Raw genomic sequence first — 17,600 nt, forward strand, 5'->3', positions numbered from 1 at the left:
CCTAGTTTCTTCAGGTAGGACCAAGGTCACTCCCCTAAACTTCAAGATTTCTATGTTGACGAGGACTTGCGGTTAAATTAAGACATTGCAGAAAAATATACATTACTACGGCAAGAAGCATATAGAATAAGTCAGGCATTACATTGGGCTGGACCACCCCTAGCAGGCAGGGCCAGGCAACGGGAGAAAACACGCATAGAAACTCTATTTCTTCATAATGTATGCCAATCAGGGATAACATGGCTGTATCGTTATATCCATGACCTTACGCCATTGAAAAAATACGCATATGTGACGCAGTGGAAAAGAGACCAGGGTACAAAAATCACAGATGATACCTGGGGAACAATCTGGCAGAGGTCCTCCAGGTCCTCTATTTGCATCCTTTACAAAGAAAACTCATACAAAATTCTAACCCGTTGGTACCTCAACCCAGTACGGCTTCACAAAATGTTTAGGAGATCGGGGCAATGTTGGAAGTGTTGCAGGGGGTAGGGCACACTTTTACACACTTGGTGCAAAACACTAATTTTGGGACGCAGTCTTTAGTATGATGCACTCCATCACCAACGTCACATTGCCATATGAATGGCTACTGGATCTCCTGGGCAACCCGCGTGCGGACAGACTTTTCCCCACTAGAACTCCGCGAGGCCACCTTTTCCCATTTCCTCCTAGCAGCAAGATACAGTATTGTTCAGATGTGGAAGCAACCACAGGCACCCTCCATGAACATGTGGTGGGGGACAGTATGGTCTATATATGCCATGGAAAAACTCACCACCACACTATGGTCAGAGTTGCTAAATTTGAAACGACATGGCGTCCAATCACCACTTACATAAAGCAGAGGACAGGGGGGTCTTCACCTTATCATGTCAAAGACATTGAAAGCATCAGAAATATGGACAATATCTGGCCCAGAATCGATGAGTGACTCACTCACTGACGAAGAGTTGTGAGACTAGTCATTCATAGACTGGGGTTTGGTGCTGCGAGGTATAAGCCCCTTTCCCCAAATTAAGTTAAGCTGTTTTCATATCTGAAGACTATCTGTTTACCAATGCTACAATAAAGTGACAACGACATTTCTACTGCCCTGCCGCAACACCTTGCCTTTATGCTTGTTATAGAACATGTCGAAGTGTATCATGTTCTTCAATTATAAAATGTTAAATAAACGTGTTAAAAAAAACTGTGGCAATCGGGTGTTGGGGATCTTCTTCATAAAGGAACAGCAAACTTCTGGATTAAAACATTTTACTCTCACCATAAGATTTAGAAGGGAGTCCACATAAAGGGAGGTGGTTGGCTTTAGACTTTAACGCCCCCCAAAAAACTCACAAATTAAAATTTCGTGCAAGAGAAGTAGAGAATTGAACGAATCTATAAATCAATTCACCAACCAAGAATATGACACTTTTTGGGGTGCTATGCTAAACAATATGTTTGCACAGGTTGAAAACGTAGGTGTAACGCCAATCCCTGATGAAAAGGAGACTGATCACTGTACATGTTTTTGGACTAATGCTAAAAAAATAGGCTTTGCTATTCCTTGTTCTCAACAGGAAAAAAGAGAAAGGGACTCTTTCAAACACTTTTGACTCGTTTTCACACTTGCATCGGACCATATTCTACATGGATGTCTTTTGCCCAGTATTTCTCCTACTTACTCGCTTATCTCCACGGTAACCTACACTTCCAGTTGCATACATCTATGCCCCTGGGCCATCCTGGCTGTGCTGTAGACTATCTTAGCAGCATTTTGACACACACACCTGAAATCTCTCCATCGTGTAAATGGCAAACTGCAGATGTACAGTCACCATCTGTAGGTGCTCACTAATTTAAAGTGAAGGCAACCATTTAACCACTAAGCACCCATGCACCAACTTAACGCAAGAAATCATTAGAGGCCATCTAGAATCGGATAGGAAAAAGGTTTTGACAAAAAGAACTTTATATACATTTATAAAAATAATTTTACGCTACCTGCCCATAACAGATCGCAATTCTTGATCCTCTGGTATGGTCAACAAGAACACCTGAAAATACAAATACTATATCATGTTATCTGTAACTACAACTTGAGATCCATAGTAGACGTGTACATCGTATACAACAGAACATGATGAGCAATGTGGAAAAAGTTTCAACACAACATAAATAAACATTATACATGTTCACGTCATCAAGGGATCAACCCATTTCATGCACAAGACAACTATTCGGACAAATGAATTTAATAAAGACTTCTGACAGATTTAAAACAAGTTGCATAGTTCCAACTTACAAGGGGTACTTGCCCAGTAAACAGTCAGGAAAGTGATTCCTTAAAATGTACCAACCTCTTGCGGTCCATACAGGTGTCAATCAAAGCAATTTACTGGAGGCCTGTCTTACATTTCTTTTGAAAGACAGAAAGGGGGAGAGTGGAAATAGAAGGAGGGGTATCTGGAGAGGAGAAAAATAGGAAAGTTGAGAAGGGAGAGAGTGCAGGAGAAAAAATAGGTGGTGAAGGGACCAAAATGACATATTTAAATTGTGAAATGACCAGGGTCAAGTGGAGGAAGAAATGGGGCAAGATGGGATGGACTGGTGACTGAAAAGAAATTTATGGTGCGCTGAAGGCCGCACACCAGATTTGGGAGGGATCAATGCAGGAGAGGGAGTTACAGTACTTATGACAAGTATCCTTTAAACTTCTATATAGCACGGGTAAATCTAAAAAGGAAACATTTCTACACCATTCAGAGGATTTATTAGACTCCTCAGAAGATCGCGAAGTTTGCAAAAAATCAGGTCCCTCGTTGCGGAAGGTGTGGCTGCCTCGAGGCTAATGATGTGCATATATTTCTATCCTTTCCCTCTTTCTCTATCTTTTGGGATACCGTGAGTACTATTACGTCTGTTATAATAGAGGTAAGCCCCACCCTTATCCTATAAGGGTGGGATATTAGGATATTCCAACACAAAACATCCTAGAACCCTTTCAGCGGACTTTGTTATTCTACCTGAGGCTACTTGCCAGAAGGGAGACTGGCAAAAGCTGCCTAAACTCTATCCCGCCCTCCCCTCTGTTGTGATTGAAAGCCATAGAATGCACCTGTAAATAGGATGTTGAGTGCTCTTCTGGAAGGAGAACGGGTGTTATATGGCATAGTATGTTGAATCTATAAAAGCAAAATCCACTTCAGTGATTACAGCACAGTGGACAAAGTGGTTCAATCAATCAATCAATCAGTGACACTTATAAAGCGCGCTACATACCCGTAGGGTCTCAAGGCGCTGGGGAGGGGGGGTGCCGCTACTGCTCGAACAGCCAGGTCTTCAGCTTCTTCCTGAAGGAGAGGTGGTCTTGGGTCAGGCGCAGGTCGGACGGGAGGGAGTTCCAGGTCTTGGCGGCCAGGTAGGAGAAGGACCTTCCTCCTGTAGTCGCTCTTCGGATGCGGGGGACGGCGGCGAGGGCGTGGTTGGCTGATCGGAGGTGGCGTTTGGGAGCGTAGAAGTTGACTCGGCTGTTGAGGTAGCTCGGGCCTTGGTCGTGTAGGGCTTTGTGTGCGTGGGTGAGGAGGCGGAAGGTGATTCTCTTGTTGATGGGGAGCCAGTGAAGGTCTCTCAGATGACCGGAGATGTGGCTGGATCGTGGGATGTCGAGGATGAGTCTGGCTGAGGCGTTTTGGATCCGCTGGAGTCTCTCCTGGAGCTTGGCGGTGGTCCCGGCGTAGAGGGCGTTGCCGTAGTCCAGTCGGCTGGTGACGAGGGCCTGGGTGACGGTCTTCCTGGTCTCTGAGGGGATCCACCAAAAGATCTTTCGTAGCATGCGTAGGATGTTGAAGCACGCCGAGGAGACGCTGTTGACTTGCCTGGTCATGGAGAGGGAGGAGTCCAGGATGAAGCCCAGGTTTCGTGCATGGTCTGTCGGTTTGGGCGCGGTGCCCAGGGCGGGAGGCCACCAGGAGTCGTCCCAGGCGGAGGGTGAAGAGCCCAGGATGAGGACCTCCGTCTTGTCCGAGTTCAGTTTCAGGCGGCTGGTCGTCATCCACTCGGCTACCTCTTTCATCCCTTCGTGCAGGTTGGCTCTGGCGGCGGCGGGGTTGTTGGTCAGGGAGAGGATCAGCTGGGTGTCGTCGGCGTAGGAGATGATGCTGAGGTGGTGTTTGCGTACGATGGCCGCGAGGGGGCTCATGTAGACGTTGAAGAGGGTGGGGCTCAGTGATGATCCTTGGGGGACGCCGCAGATGACTTCGGAGGCCTCTGACTTGTACGGTGGTAGGCGGACTCGCTGTGTTCTTCCGTCGAGGAAGGAGATGATCCATTCCAGCGCCTTGTCCTGGATACCGATGTCGCTGAGGCGCCGTGTTAGGGTGCGGTGGCAGACCGTGTCGAATGCCGCGGAGAGGTCTAGGAGGATGAGGGCCGCTGTTTCTCCCTTGTCCATCAGGGCTCGGATGTCATCGGTGGCGGCGATGAGGGCGGTCTCGGTGCTGTGTTTGGCTCGGAAGCCGGACTGTGAGGGGTCGAGGGATCCGTTCGTCTCGAGGAAGGCGGCCATCTGCTTGTTGACGGTCTTCTCGATGACTTTGGCTGGAAACGGTAGAAGCGAGATGGGGCGGTAATTCTTGAGGTCGGTGGGGTCCGCTGTTGGTTTCTTGAGTAGGGCGCTGAGTTCGGCGTGTTTCCAGCTTTCGGGGAAGATGGCGGTGTCGAAGGATGTGTTGATGATGTCTCGCAGGTGGGGTGCGATGACAGCGTCGGCCTTGTTGAAGACGTGGTGAGGGCAGGGGTCGGTTGGTGATCCGGAGTGGATGGAGTTCATCGTGCGGATGGTGTCTTCTGTGCTGATCGGGGTCCAGGCGTGGAGGGTGGTGGTGGGGGGGGGTGGCAGGTCGGTCGTGGTGTGCGTTGGTTGGTTGTTGAAACTGCTGTGTATGTCCGTGATCTTGTTGTGGAAGTATGAGGCGAGGGAGTTGCAGAGGTCTTGCGATGGGGTGATGTCGTTGTTTCCTGCGCTGGGGTTGGAAAGCTCTTTCACGATGTTGAAGAGTTCCTTGCTGTTGTGTGCGTTGTTGTCCAACCGGTCCTTGAATGCTGTTCTCTTGGCGGCGCGGATCAGCTGGTGGTGTTTCCGGGTGGCCAGTTTGTAGGAGGTCCTGTTGTCCGGTGTCGGGTCCTTTTTCCAGGCTTTCTCGAGGGCTCGGCAGTTCTTCTTGGAGCTCTTGGAGGTTCGGGTTGTAACACTCCTCACATCTAGACTTGGCAAACCCAATGCATAAGGAATATGGCACCTCCCCACTGTTTTACGTATCCTTTGCATAGTGGTATGAGGACATTAAAAAAAAAAGATTGATGGTAGAGAAAGAGGGGACAAAGGAGGTTAGAGAGGTACAAGACAACTGGTAAGATGAGTGTGGCTAGAGGTAAGATACAGACGGAAGGTGTAAGAAAGAAGATATGAAGAAAAGGGAAAAACATGTCAAAATGAGGGTGAGTAAAAAATATCTGAGGTGTGATAAAATGGAAGTGAAGGGGGAAGAAAGTTACGTGGAAGATACAAAAAGGAGAAATGAAGAAGTGGAAATAAGAGAGGAGAAACAAGTACAGAAAACAAAGCAGAGGAGAAATGAGAATCAATCAATCAATCAAGACATTTGTAAAGCGCGCTACTCACCCGGAGGGTCTCAAGGCGCTAGGGGGAGGGGGGTCCGCTACTGCTCGAACAGCCAGGTCTTGAGTTGCTTCCTGAAGGAGAGGTGGTCTTGGGTCAGGCGGAGGTGGATGGGGAGGGAGTTCCAAGTCTTGGCTGCCAGGTAGGAGAAGGATCTTCCTCCCATGGTGGCTCTTCGGATGCGAGGGCGTGGCTGGTCGATCGTAGCTGGCGTGTGGGAGTGTAGAAGGTCAGGCGGTTGTTGAGGTATCTGGGGCCCAGGTCGTGGAGGGCCTTGTGTGCGTGGGTGAGGAGTCGGAACGTGATTCTCTTGCTGACGGGGAGCCAGTGCAGGTCTCTCAGGTGTCCGGAGATGTGGCTGTGTCGGGGGATGTCAAGGATGAGTCGTGCGGAGGCGTTCTGGATGCGTTGGAGTCTTTTCTGTAGTTTGGCTGTGGTTCTGGTGTAGAGGGTGTTTCCGTAGTCCAGTCGGCTGGTGACGAGAGCCTGGGTGACCGTCTTTCTGGTTTCGGTGGGGATCCATCGGAAGATCTTTCGGAGCATGCATAGGGTGTTGAAACATGATGATGAGACAGCGTTGACTTGTCTGGTCATCGAGAGGGAGGAGTCCAGGATGAAGCCCAGGTTGCGTGCGTGGTCCGTAGGTTTGGGTGCGCTGCCCAGGGCGGGGGGCCACCAGGAGTCGTCCCAGGTGGAGGGTGATGATCCCAGGATGAGGACTTCCGTCTTGTCTGAGTTCAGTTTCAGGCGGCTGTTCATCATCCACTCGGCTACGTCTTTCATCCCTTCGTGTAGGTTGGTTCTGGCGGTGGCTGGGTCGTTGGTGAGGGAGAGGATCAGCTGAGTGTCGTCGGCGTAGGAGATGATGTTGAGGTTGTTGAGGTTGTGTTGGCGTGCGATGGCTGCGAGGGGGCTCATGTAGACGTTGAAGAGGGTGGGGCTGAGTGATGATCCTTGCGGAACGCCGCAGATGACTTCGGTGGCCTCGGATCTGAACGGGGGGAGGCGGACTCTCTGGGTTCTTCCGGCGAGGAACGAGATGATCCAATCTAGTGCCTTCTCTTGGATTCCGATGTTGCTGAGGCGCTGTACTAGGGTGCGGTGGCAGACAGTATCGAATGCTGCGGAGAGGTCCAGGAGGATGAGGGCCGCTGTTTCCCCGTTGTCGAGCAGGGCTCGGATGTCGTCAGTGGCTGCGATGAGGGTGGTCTCGGTGCTGTGGTTGGCTCGGAAGCCGGACTGCGAGTGGTCGAGGGATCCGTTTGTCTCGAGGAAGGCGGCAAGCTGTCTGTTGACGGTTTTCTCGATGACCTTGGCAGGAAAAGGGAGGAGCGAGATGGGGCGGTAGTTCTTGAGGTCGGAGGGGTCTGCTGATGGCTTCTTCAGGAGGGCGCTGAGTTCGGCGTGCTTCCAGCTCTCCGGGAAGGTGTTGAAGGAGCAGTTGATGATGTCCCGGAGTTGGGGTGCGATGACGGAGTCGGCCTTGTTGAAAACTTGGTGGGGGCATGGGTCGGTTGGTGATCCGGAGTGGATGGTGTTCATCGTGTGGATGGTGTCTTCGGTGCTGACCGGGGTCCAGGCGCAGAGGGTGGTGGTGGGGGTCGTCGGTTCGGTGGTTGGGTGCGTGGCCTGTGCGCCGAAGCTGTTGTGTATCTCCGCGATCTTGCGGTGAAAGAACGAGGCGAGTGAGTCGCAGAGGTCTTGTGAGGGAGTGATGTTGTTGTTTACGGCGCTGGGGTTGGAGAGCTCTTTGACGATGCTGAAGAGTTCCTTGCTGTTGTGTGCGTTGTTGTCTAGTCGTTCCTTGAACGCTGTCCTCTTGGTGGTGTGGATCAGCTGGTGGTGTTTGTGGGAGGCGTGCTTGAGGGCGGTCATGTTGTCTGTAGTCGGGTTTTTTCGCCAGGCTTTCTCGAAGGTACGGCAGTTCTTCTTGGAGTTCTTGAGGTCGTCGTTGAACCAGGAGGCTTTCTTGCTGCCGGGCCTGCTGGGATGGTTTTTCAGAGGTGCGAGGTCGTCAGCGCAGTTGGTGATCCACTGTGTGAGGTTGTTGGCTGCTTGGTTGGGGTCCGTTGAGCTGGCGGGAGGGTTCTGGCTCAGTGATGTGGTGAGCTGGTCGGTGGTGATCTTGTTCCAGCTCCTGAGGGGAGCCTGTTGCGGGTGGTGGTGAGTCGTGGTTCTTCTGAAGCTGAAGTGGACGCAGCTGTGGTCTGTCCAGTGGAGTCCGGTGGCGTGGCTGAAGGAGATGTACTTGCTGGAGGAGAAGACTGGATCAAGCGTGTGTCCGGCGTAGTGGGTGGGGGAGTTCACCAGTTGCTTGAGTCCAAGGTTGGCGAGGTTGTCCAGCAGGGTGGTGGTGTTGTTGTCGTTGTTGTTCTCCAGGTGGAAGTTGAGGTCCCCTAGGAGGATGTAGTCAGCGGAGGGGAGGGCGTGTGGGCTGATGAAGTCTGCGATGTCTTCACTGAATTGAGTGCGGGGTCCTGGGGGTCTGTAGATGAGGGTGCCTCTGAGTGTGGTCTTGGGGTCGGTGTGCATCTGGAAGTGAAGATGTTCGGCAGCTGTGAGGGTGTCGGAGTTGGTCGTGATGCGGATGGTGTTCTTGTGGACGATGGCGATGCCTCCTCCTGTCTGGTTGACGCGGTCCCTCCGGGTGATCTTGTATCCGTCCGGGATGGCGATGGCGATGTCGGGTGCTGAGGAGGCGTTCATCCATGTTTCCGTGAGGAAGGCGACGTCTGGAGATGTGGTGTCGAGCAGGTTCCAGAGTTCCACGGCGTGTCTGTGGACGGAGCGGGTGTTGAGCAGGATGCACTTCAGGTGGTTGCTGCTGGTGCTCGGCTTGGCGGGTGAGGTACAGGTCCGGATGCAGGAGAACTTGCAGGAATGGCAGGTGAATGGTCCGTGGGTGCGTCTTGGGGTGGCTCGGTAGCAGCCGGGGATCCGGCCGGTGTTGAGTGCGATGAGGGTGGCGGTGTCGTAGGTCCTGCAGGTGGGCTGGCGTCTGCGGGGGTCAGGGGGTCTGGCGATGGGCGCGGTCCAGGCGCGGACGGTCGCAGACGGACTTGCCTTTGGCGCGCCAGCGGCGCGCCCGCTGCGCGCGGCCGCTGGGCGGCCTCCATATGAGGGGGAGAGGGAGGGAGGAGCAGCTGGGAGGTGGGAGCGGGGCGGCCAATGGGATGCAAGGGGGCAGGGCAACTGGGACGCGGCGGCGGGAACGAGTGGCGAGGAGAGTAACGAGGCGCAAACAAGGGTACAGAAGTAAAAGAGGGGCACAAATCAGGGCACAAAATGCAATGGAGGACACAGGCACTCGGGATACAAAAGCAAAAAAAGGACACAGGCACTCAGGATACAAAAGGAAAAACAGGCACAGGCAGTCAGGGCACGGAGGAGAGAGGGGCGGGGAGAGGCACAGAAACGGCAGTACAATTACCAAGCAGAGGGCTGGTGCGAGCGGTAGCAAGAATGCAGGTCACACTGGGGGCAGCGTGGCGGTGAGGGGAGCGACCTGCCTGGGAAACAGGGTCAGAGGTCACTCTCTCTACCGCTGTCGGCCTCCATATGAGAGGGAGAGGGAGGGAGGAGCAGCTGGGAGGTGGGAGCGGGGCGGCCAATGGGATGCGAGGGGGCGGGGCAACCGGGACGCGGCGGCGGGAACGAGTGGCAAGGAGAGTAACGAGGCGCAAACAAGGGTACAGAAGTAGAAGAGAGAGAGAATGGTGAAAGGATTAGAGTAAAGATAAATAAAAGAAGAGAGATGGGACATGATGAAGGAGAGGGAGAATAAAAGTGTGGAAAAAGAATAGGTAACAGCAAAAGAGCTGAGAGTAGACAAAGGAAAAATGCACTGAGGGGAAGGTGGTGGGAGATGGAAGAAGAGAAGATAAAGCAAGACACCGAAAATTAGAACTATTGTCTTCTTTAATGGATAGTGGATCTTTCTGACTCACTAAACACTTAGGGCCCGATTCACAGAACAAACTTCAGACAAAATCCTAAACTTAGTACCATTTTGGTATTCCCAGAATGCACTTACTACTTCTGGTATTCACAGAATGAACTTACTACTTTTGCGATTCACAGAATAAACTTACTGCTTTTGCTATTCACAGAATGGATTTACGACTACTAACTTTACGTCCGCACTCGGGCCGGGAATTTCGGCCCGGAGGCGGAGCTTCCGGCCCGGAGGCGGAGCTTCCGGCCCGGAGGCGGAGCTTCTGGCCCGGAGGTGGGGATTCCGGCCAGTGACGGAGATTTAGCCATGGCCAAAATCTCCGCCTCAGGGCCGGAAGCTCCGCCTCCGGGCCAGAAGCTCCGCCTCCGGGCCAGAAGCTCCGCCTCCGGGCCAGAAGCTCCGCCTCCGGGCCAGAAGCTCCGCCTCCGGGCCAGAAGCTCCGCCTCCGGGCCAGAAGCTCCGCCTCCGGGCCAGAAGCTCCACCTCCGGGCCGGAATTTCCAGCCCGAGTGCGGACGTAAAGTTAGTAGTCGTAAATCCATTCTGTGAATAGCAAAAGTAGTAAGTTTATTCTGTGAATCGCAAAAGTAGTAAGTTCATTCTGTGAATACCAGAAGTAGTAAGTGCATTCTGGGAATACCAAAATGGTACTAAGTTTAGGATTTCGTCTTAAGTTTGTTCTGTGAATCGGGCCCTTACTACTCTATGTCTGTTAACCTGAGAAAAAGAAGCTGTCATTTTCTCGAAAATTTAACAAGACTGGTTGGTTCAGACGAGGCCAGAGGGAAGTTAATTGGCACTGAAATCTAAGATTGCGGTCTGTGATTTGTTTAGGTTTTTGTATTCTTTGGAAGTCTACTTTTCTCAATCAAAACATCAAAGAAAGTGAACATACCCCACTGGGGAATACAGACTGACCCACTTCAAAATCCCTAATGATTTTTTAAAGGACTCTCACCCACCATGTTTCTTTAAATAGCATGCTTCATTATCAAGTTCTCGCCCATACAGCGATATCTGGGCAGACTCAACCTTGAAAATTCAAGGGATATCTGTGGTTTTAAATAAATAAAATTGCCTCGGGTGTAATACAATCTACATTCAGGGAAATATGTTTTCTTTAGCACTCCATTGGTTTGCCTGTGTTTCCTCTTTCGCCTGGGTATGCTCGTTTTGTTTGACATTTTCGGCTTCATACTTTCTAATATGCATGGAGCTCCACTTCCCCCACTTGCTCGATAGCTTACCCACAAATCCCCATTCTGTTGCTTTATGCCCCTCCCTTCATTTCCTCTATTGTTATACAACCCTCGCTCTTATGTAGCTTTTCGTCCGCTACTCCGTGGCTTTTCTTCCCCCAGTCGTCAGCTTTCTATGCCCCTTCCGCTTTTTATTTCTCTTCTAATTTGTTATTTTTGCTAGGGCCTGGCATCCGCACACTGTTACTGGGCTGCTTGCTCTATTTTTTGTACTAACTTGCTTACTTTTTGCAATCTCATGTACAATTCAAAATTTCAGGTAATTAAACTTACAAAAAATCTTCTGAAAAATACCTAGGGTGCATTACAATGTGTAGGCTTTGAGTCATAATCACAACACAAGGACTTCGATTGAAGTGCACACACATCAGGGCGCACCTAAGGGCAGCTTGGAACGGGACTTTCTCATACAGACAAAACATTCCAAAATGGTCGCCAATACATCCACCTGGGGCACATCACCAGCCACTTTGAAAGAATATATATATATATATATATATATATATATATATATATATATATATATATATATATATATATATATATATATATATATATATATATATATATATATATATATATATATATATATATATATATATATATATATACACACACACATATATATATATATATACATACACATATATATTACCTACTGGCGGTCGCCAGTAGGTAGTTATAGTTAGGACCCTGTTTCCATAGGAAAACCGCAACATTCTATTTGGAATAACTTTGGCGCCGGTCGACGAATCCTCGCGCAATTTTCAAAACTAATGGGGCGCTACGCTCCGCTCCTACCCTGAAAGTCTCGGGGGGATTCGTCAAGCGGGGGCTGAGATAAAAGGGGGGTCCCAAAACGCGTTTTTTCCATGCATTTTTCCATAGGACCTTTAGACACAGCTACAGCCCGAACGCCTGAACAGAGTTCCTTGAAATTTGGCAGAGAGGTAGTCTACAGGTCAAGGAAGTGCCTTTTGTAGGTTTGGTGTAAATCTGTTCAGTAGATTCTGAGAAAATAGCCTTTAAATCAATATATATATCTGAGCCAGCTTACGGTGCGCTTACGGTGCGCTTACCGTACGCGTACGGTGACGTGCGCGAGCGCGATTCTGATTGGCTGTTAGATCTTAGTAAACATTTGAATCGGTCGAAACCAGGAAGCGGCAGCCGCCATTTTGTGTGTTTCACTCAGAAAAAAAAGGGTGATAACTTGAAAAGGGGGCAAGGAAGAGAGTTACAGACCCCCTAACATTTGAAAGGGGGTCAAAGAAGGACAGAAAAGTACAAAAAACACATTTATTAATTTTAAAAAAAATCGCGGGGTACGCGTACGGTAAGCTCACCGTACGCGTACGGTAAAAAAAAAAAATACAAAATGAAATGAAATGCAGATTTAAGTGTTTAGATATTAGGGGGCTCTAAAAAGAGCCGTTGTGTTTATTAAGTGATTTTTTAGTGGTACCTACAAGTAAGTACCGATGCAGAGTCTAAGGTTCAAGAGGAAGACTCTGTTCCCTTCATCAGTGAAGTGCACACCATCTCCTCTATAAATGTCTTGCATGTCGTAACGCAAGTTGTTGTGGTAAATGGAACCCATACCATAGTCACGGAGGAAAGCAGAAACAGATTTGTTGACGTGCTTTCTTGCTTTGTCAATCTGTGGACAAAAATGATTGGACCAGTTCCATTTTTGCCTTTGGCATATGTTAGAAAACACAAAGGCAGTTTTAGGGAAAAGTGAAAACAGTTGTGCAAAGGTCTCCTTCATAAGCATTTCCAGACCTACCCCAGTCAAAGTGCCTAGGTCATTGCCACTACAGTGCACTATTATGAGGTCAGGGTGTTGGATTTGCATGAAGGATTTCACCAATGGCATTAATTGGTGCCACTTTAACCCTCTCTGACCAATCCATTTAATGTCTACATTTGGCAAAGCAAGGTCTCTCACCATACCTGTTTTCTCTGCAAACTTTTCACTCCAGAAAACATAGCTGTGCCCTACAATCCACACTGTGAACATCTTCCAAGGAGATCTGGATGCACTCAGGAGGTGTATTTCAGTAGAATGGGAAAATGAAATGAAAGACAGTTTGGAAATGGAGGCATACATATTTTTTTAAAATAAAATGAACTCATTGGCTGTTTCATACCATTCTACACTAAAAACTAGGCTGTGTGTGTCAATTTATAGAAGCATGATTTGTATTGGTACAGAAAAATGTGTTACCAAAGAACATTAGTATGGATTTGCTGTTAGGTTAGAAAAGTCAAGCACTCTTGCTCATTGAAAATGAAACATTGTGTGGTGAACTTCTGACCTGACTGTAGACAGCAGTGTTCCATGAGCTGTTGCTATGGTAGCAGGCAGAAGTCAAGTTGGCGGAAGGGTACTAGGCTGAAGTCAAGTTGGGGGAAGGGTACTTTTTGAAAAGGGTTGGTTTTCAACCAATAGAAATGTGTGATTACATTTGAAAAAAAGGGGGAAGCACTGAGAGTTGAACCTAACATGTATATGTGTGGAAAAAGAGAGGGAAACTTTGCCATTATCTGGTTCTGCTGAGAGGAGAGAGGTGTACAGAACAGAGATCCTGGCTCTGATAATCTGCTGTTTGAGTGCCACATTTCTTTCACAACTAACTAATTTTAAAGGTGAGTTAAGAGTTTGAGAGGGGATGTATATGGTAAATTAAGAAATGAATAATAGCATTGGAATTCCTTTTGTTGAAGTTGTGTTTATCATTTTGTGTTTTGGGAGAAATTTAAATGTGAGGAACATGTAAAATAATATGGACTATGTTTTCACCATAAATTAAGGTGTACTGGTATAAATAAGGAATACTTTTAGGGTTTGAGGTTCCAGTCAGGGGCGACTTGTGCAGAACCTGTGTTGTTGGCTTCCCGCTGCCTGTGGTGTTCGCTATTCCCTGGTGTGTGGCGTGGTCCCCGGCGGCTTGCTCTACCATTGCCGAGACGTACTACAACCCCCAGCAGTATTAGCGGCAGACCCGGAAGCCGCCGGACCTTCTCGCGCGCCTGGAGGCGCTTAAATTAGATTACTGCCGCTGTCAGAGCGGGCGACTTGTGCAGAACCTGTGTTGTTGGCTTCCCGCTGCCTGTGGTGTTCGCTATTCCCTGGTGTGTGGCGTGGTCCCCGGCGGCTTGCTCTACCATTGCCGAGACGGACTACAACCCCCAGCAGTATTAGCGGCGGACCCGGAAGCCGCCGGACCTTCTCGCGCGCCTGGAGGCGCTTAAATTAGATTACTGCCACCGCATCGCGGGTCCGCGCGCGGGTCGGCGCCGGGCGAAGCCCGGGCAAAGGGCTGGGCCATCTGTGGCCGTCCGGGGCCGGAGGAGGCCGGGCTGGGCCACCCCCCTGTACAGTGAGTACACTCATTGAACGTTTGGAATACTCACAGTATCATATTTGACATTGCGTTACCTTGTTAGTTTTTGTGGGACCCCATTTGCTGCGTGAAAGATGCCTGGTTTGGGGAAACGTGTTGCGGTTTCTTCAACCGTGTCTGGCACCATGGATCAATTTATTACCCGAGCTGTCTCGGTACTTGAGAAAGAAATTGCTATTACTGAAAGGCGACTCTCTATTGATCCTAAGTGCACTAGACGTTCTTCCCTGGGCCTGTTGGCACTTGCCAAGTCACCAAGCAAACATACAGATCATGCACGGGGGGCTGTCTCTTCCCACATTGAGACTGTATCTTCAGAAAATTCGCCATCACCTCCTGGGAGGTTATCACAATCTCCAGTGATGACGGATTTGGCGTCAGCAGCGGAATCTGTGGTAACACCTAAACCTAAAACCACTCGATCACAGACCAGGGCAGGTGTGAAAGCTTCTAGACCAGTCCATCACAAAAGAAAAAGGGTAGGGGTAATGGACGGTGAAAGGCAGGCGAAAATTTCTAAACCCACTAGTAACACTTTGATTTCTGACTCTTTTAATTCTCCAGCCTGTCCTACCCCAGCAGATGTAATTGTATCCTCTCCCCTCCTGCCCAACGGCAACGATACGCTTTCTCAGCAGGAACATACCATTCGCTCCTTAATTTTACCTCTACTAGAAAGGATAAAAACAGTTGCAGAAAAGGTGGACAAACTCGAACAAACTGTTTTGGACAATTTTTGTTCTCTTAAGAATGTTGTTAAGTTGGCCACAAGGGATACTAGTAAAAGTAATTACCACTATGGTATAAGCTCTACAAACTCCATGCCGCCTCCAACAGATAAACGCTCGGCTACAACGGATGCAGGTGTAGCCTTAGACAAAGCCCTGCCCTCACAATTTACAAACATGAGCCAGCCATCTGGGCCTCAAGGGGGGGAGGGGATGTCAGTTATCCATCAGCTACCTGGGCGGGAGGGTTGTGCAAACAAAGTAGCCTCGGCTACAAACCCTATGAAATCTCTGGGTACAAGAACAGCTACTGAGTCACCTATTCCAGGTACCCCGCCCAGAGCACCCCCACCGCAAATACATCTTCCCCCTGAATCACTACCTTATGTCGTGATTTTAACTGGTGTCCCTGAACTCCCTACTGGCAAATTTGAATCCTTCCACCAACTTAAAAACAAAACGAGTCATTGGCTGAATATACACAGACCAATTCCCACTCATTTTAATGGGCGGATTCTATTTGTCAGAAGAGTACAATGGGTAGGCCCCCAACCTAAAACTACCCAGGGAGACTGCATCCTCGTTAATTTCGAGGATGCACGCCTACCAAGGTTTATTACGGAGTACCCATCATACGGACCAAGAACGGGGATAGAGGCCCACAATTTAAATTTTTTTTTACAACAAGGGCTCTAATTATTGACAAACCCACTCTGTGACACATGTTTTATACTCCAAGAAGCTGAGGGCCAATGAAAGTATACTTATGACCGAATATGATGCTGTCCCCCCAGATTTGATAGGACCACTTGAAATTTCCAGGGCCCCTTCGCCGCCTAATTGTAGAATGGGCACCAGAGGGAGGGTACAAGGCCAGGTAATTTCATCTCACATGACATCACCTACTATTAAACAAGGGTCCTTGTTGTCTTGGAATCTAGCTGGTATCAAGACCAAACTAGATTCACCAGAATGGGTTAGTTTTGTGAAGAAATATGATGTTTGTCTCCTTCAGGAAACATGGGCGTGTGAGGCCCAGTGTTTGTTGGGCTATCTAAATTTTCACATCCCAGCCACCCAAGGTCTGTTTGGGCGTCCAATGGGCGGCCTAATTATCTGGGCTCGTCAGGATTTATTTCCGAGCGGCGTTATGATTGACACCGGCTCTCCAGATATCCAATTAGTACGACTAACTCTTGACCACGGTGGTAGTTTGGATATTTATAATCTATACCTCCGTGGCACAAGAGGGAAAACGTCAAGGGTGATGAATACCTTGGTTAGCCTTATAGAAATTGAATCATGTAACAGAGACTTGATTGTCGCAGGAGACTTTAATGTCACATTCGAACCCCTATTAGATCCCGACCTAGAAAGTGGCCTTGATCCCGAGGAGGATAGTCTATGGGCCATTCCAGCACTTTCACTCTCTCCCATTAAAAGATGGTCCTCGGTAGCAGTGCAGGTAAACACACTCTGCCTTGAGAGGGGCCTAAGGGCCCTGAATGGTAGGACCCCAGGGGATAGGATGGGAGCTCCAACCTTTGACAATGGCCGCTCAAAGAGTAGGATAGATTATGTGCTTTGTGGACTGAGTATGTGGTGTAAACTCATTGACATGGTGGTCGAGACAAGACTAGAGAGCGACCACAATCCTATTTGTGTCTCCCATAGTTGGTGGGGAAGAGATTATTCGAGATGCGAGGAGACATCTATGGTTTCTAGTGGATGTGTTGTGTCCAACGACATGCGGAGGCTAAAATGGTCCCAGGTAATGACCAATCCCACAACCATTGCTAGTATTGACAATGAGCTTACCGCAACCATCTCGAGGTTGGAGGACGCTTTGAACGACAATGGTAGCAGTGACCTAGTTACCAGAATACACGAATCCTTCTTTGAAGGCCTGCGCGGTTTTTTTCTCAAACCACTCAATAAGGGCAATAAGCCACTGCGCAAGCAATTGAGGTGGTATGATAATGAATGTAAACGCGCTAGAAATACTCTTTCACTAGCTGTTTCTAGTGGAAATAGGGCACACATCCAGCTAGCCAGGTCCTCGTATAAGAAGTTATGTTATGTTATGTTATGTTACTCCGCACTTTTTGAGCGCACGGCTACCCCAGAAGGGTGTCCCGGCGCTTTGGCAAAGTGACCCAGAGAAACACGAAACCAAAGGGAAAGACCTACTACCGTCACACTAGGTTACTTAGTAAAAAGCAGAGTTTTCAACTCCTTCCTGAAAGCCAGAAGATTATTCGCTTTCCGAAGGGAAAGTGGGAGCTCGTTCCACAGGCAGGCTGTCACATACTGGAAGGAGCGGCCTCCCATCCGGACGCGTTTAACCACCGGCACCTCCGTTTTAGCCAGGTCCGCTGACCTCAGCAGCCTCCGCGGCACATAGAAGACGATACGCTTCCTCAGGTAGTGAGGGCCAATCGCATGAAGGGCCTTGAATGCCAGAGAGAGGAGCTTGAATCTGATTCTCCCCAAAATTGGGAGCCAGTGCAGCCTAGCCAAAAGCGCAGAGGCACTAGCTCTCCTGGGCAACCCATAAATAACTCTGGCCGCCGAGTTCTGG

The 17,600-nt window shown here is 49.2% G+C and overlaps 1 protein-coding gene across 4 annotated transcripts in view; it reads right to left on the reverse strand.

Moving 5' to 3' along the window:
• The window catches only part of LOC146860205 (uncharacterized), a 515,433-nt gene that overhangs the window by 239,543 nt on the left and 258,290 nt on the right, over nucleotides 1-17,600 (reverse strand). For all 4 annotated transcript variants that reach the window (XM_085644046.1, XM_085644048.1, XM_085644047.1 and 1 more), the window contains exon 4: nucleotides 1,993-2,045. In XM_085644046.1, coding sequence (XP_085500172.1) covers nucleotides 1,993-2,045 — 53 coding nt within the window. The remainder of the gene's footprint in view (nucleotides 1-1,992; nucleotides 2,046-17,600) is intronic.

The sequence above is a fragment of the Triturus cristatus genome, chromosome 3_1 (genome assembly GCF_964204655.1).
Source record: "Triturus cristatus chromosome 3_1, aTriCri1.1, whole genome shotgun sequence".
Taxonomy (NCBI): domain Eukaryota; kingdom Metazoa; phylum Chordata; class Amphibia; order Caudata; family Salamandridae; genus Triturus; species Triturus cristatus.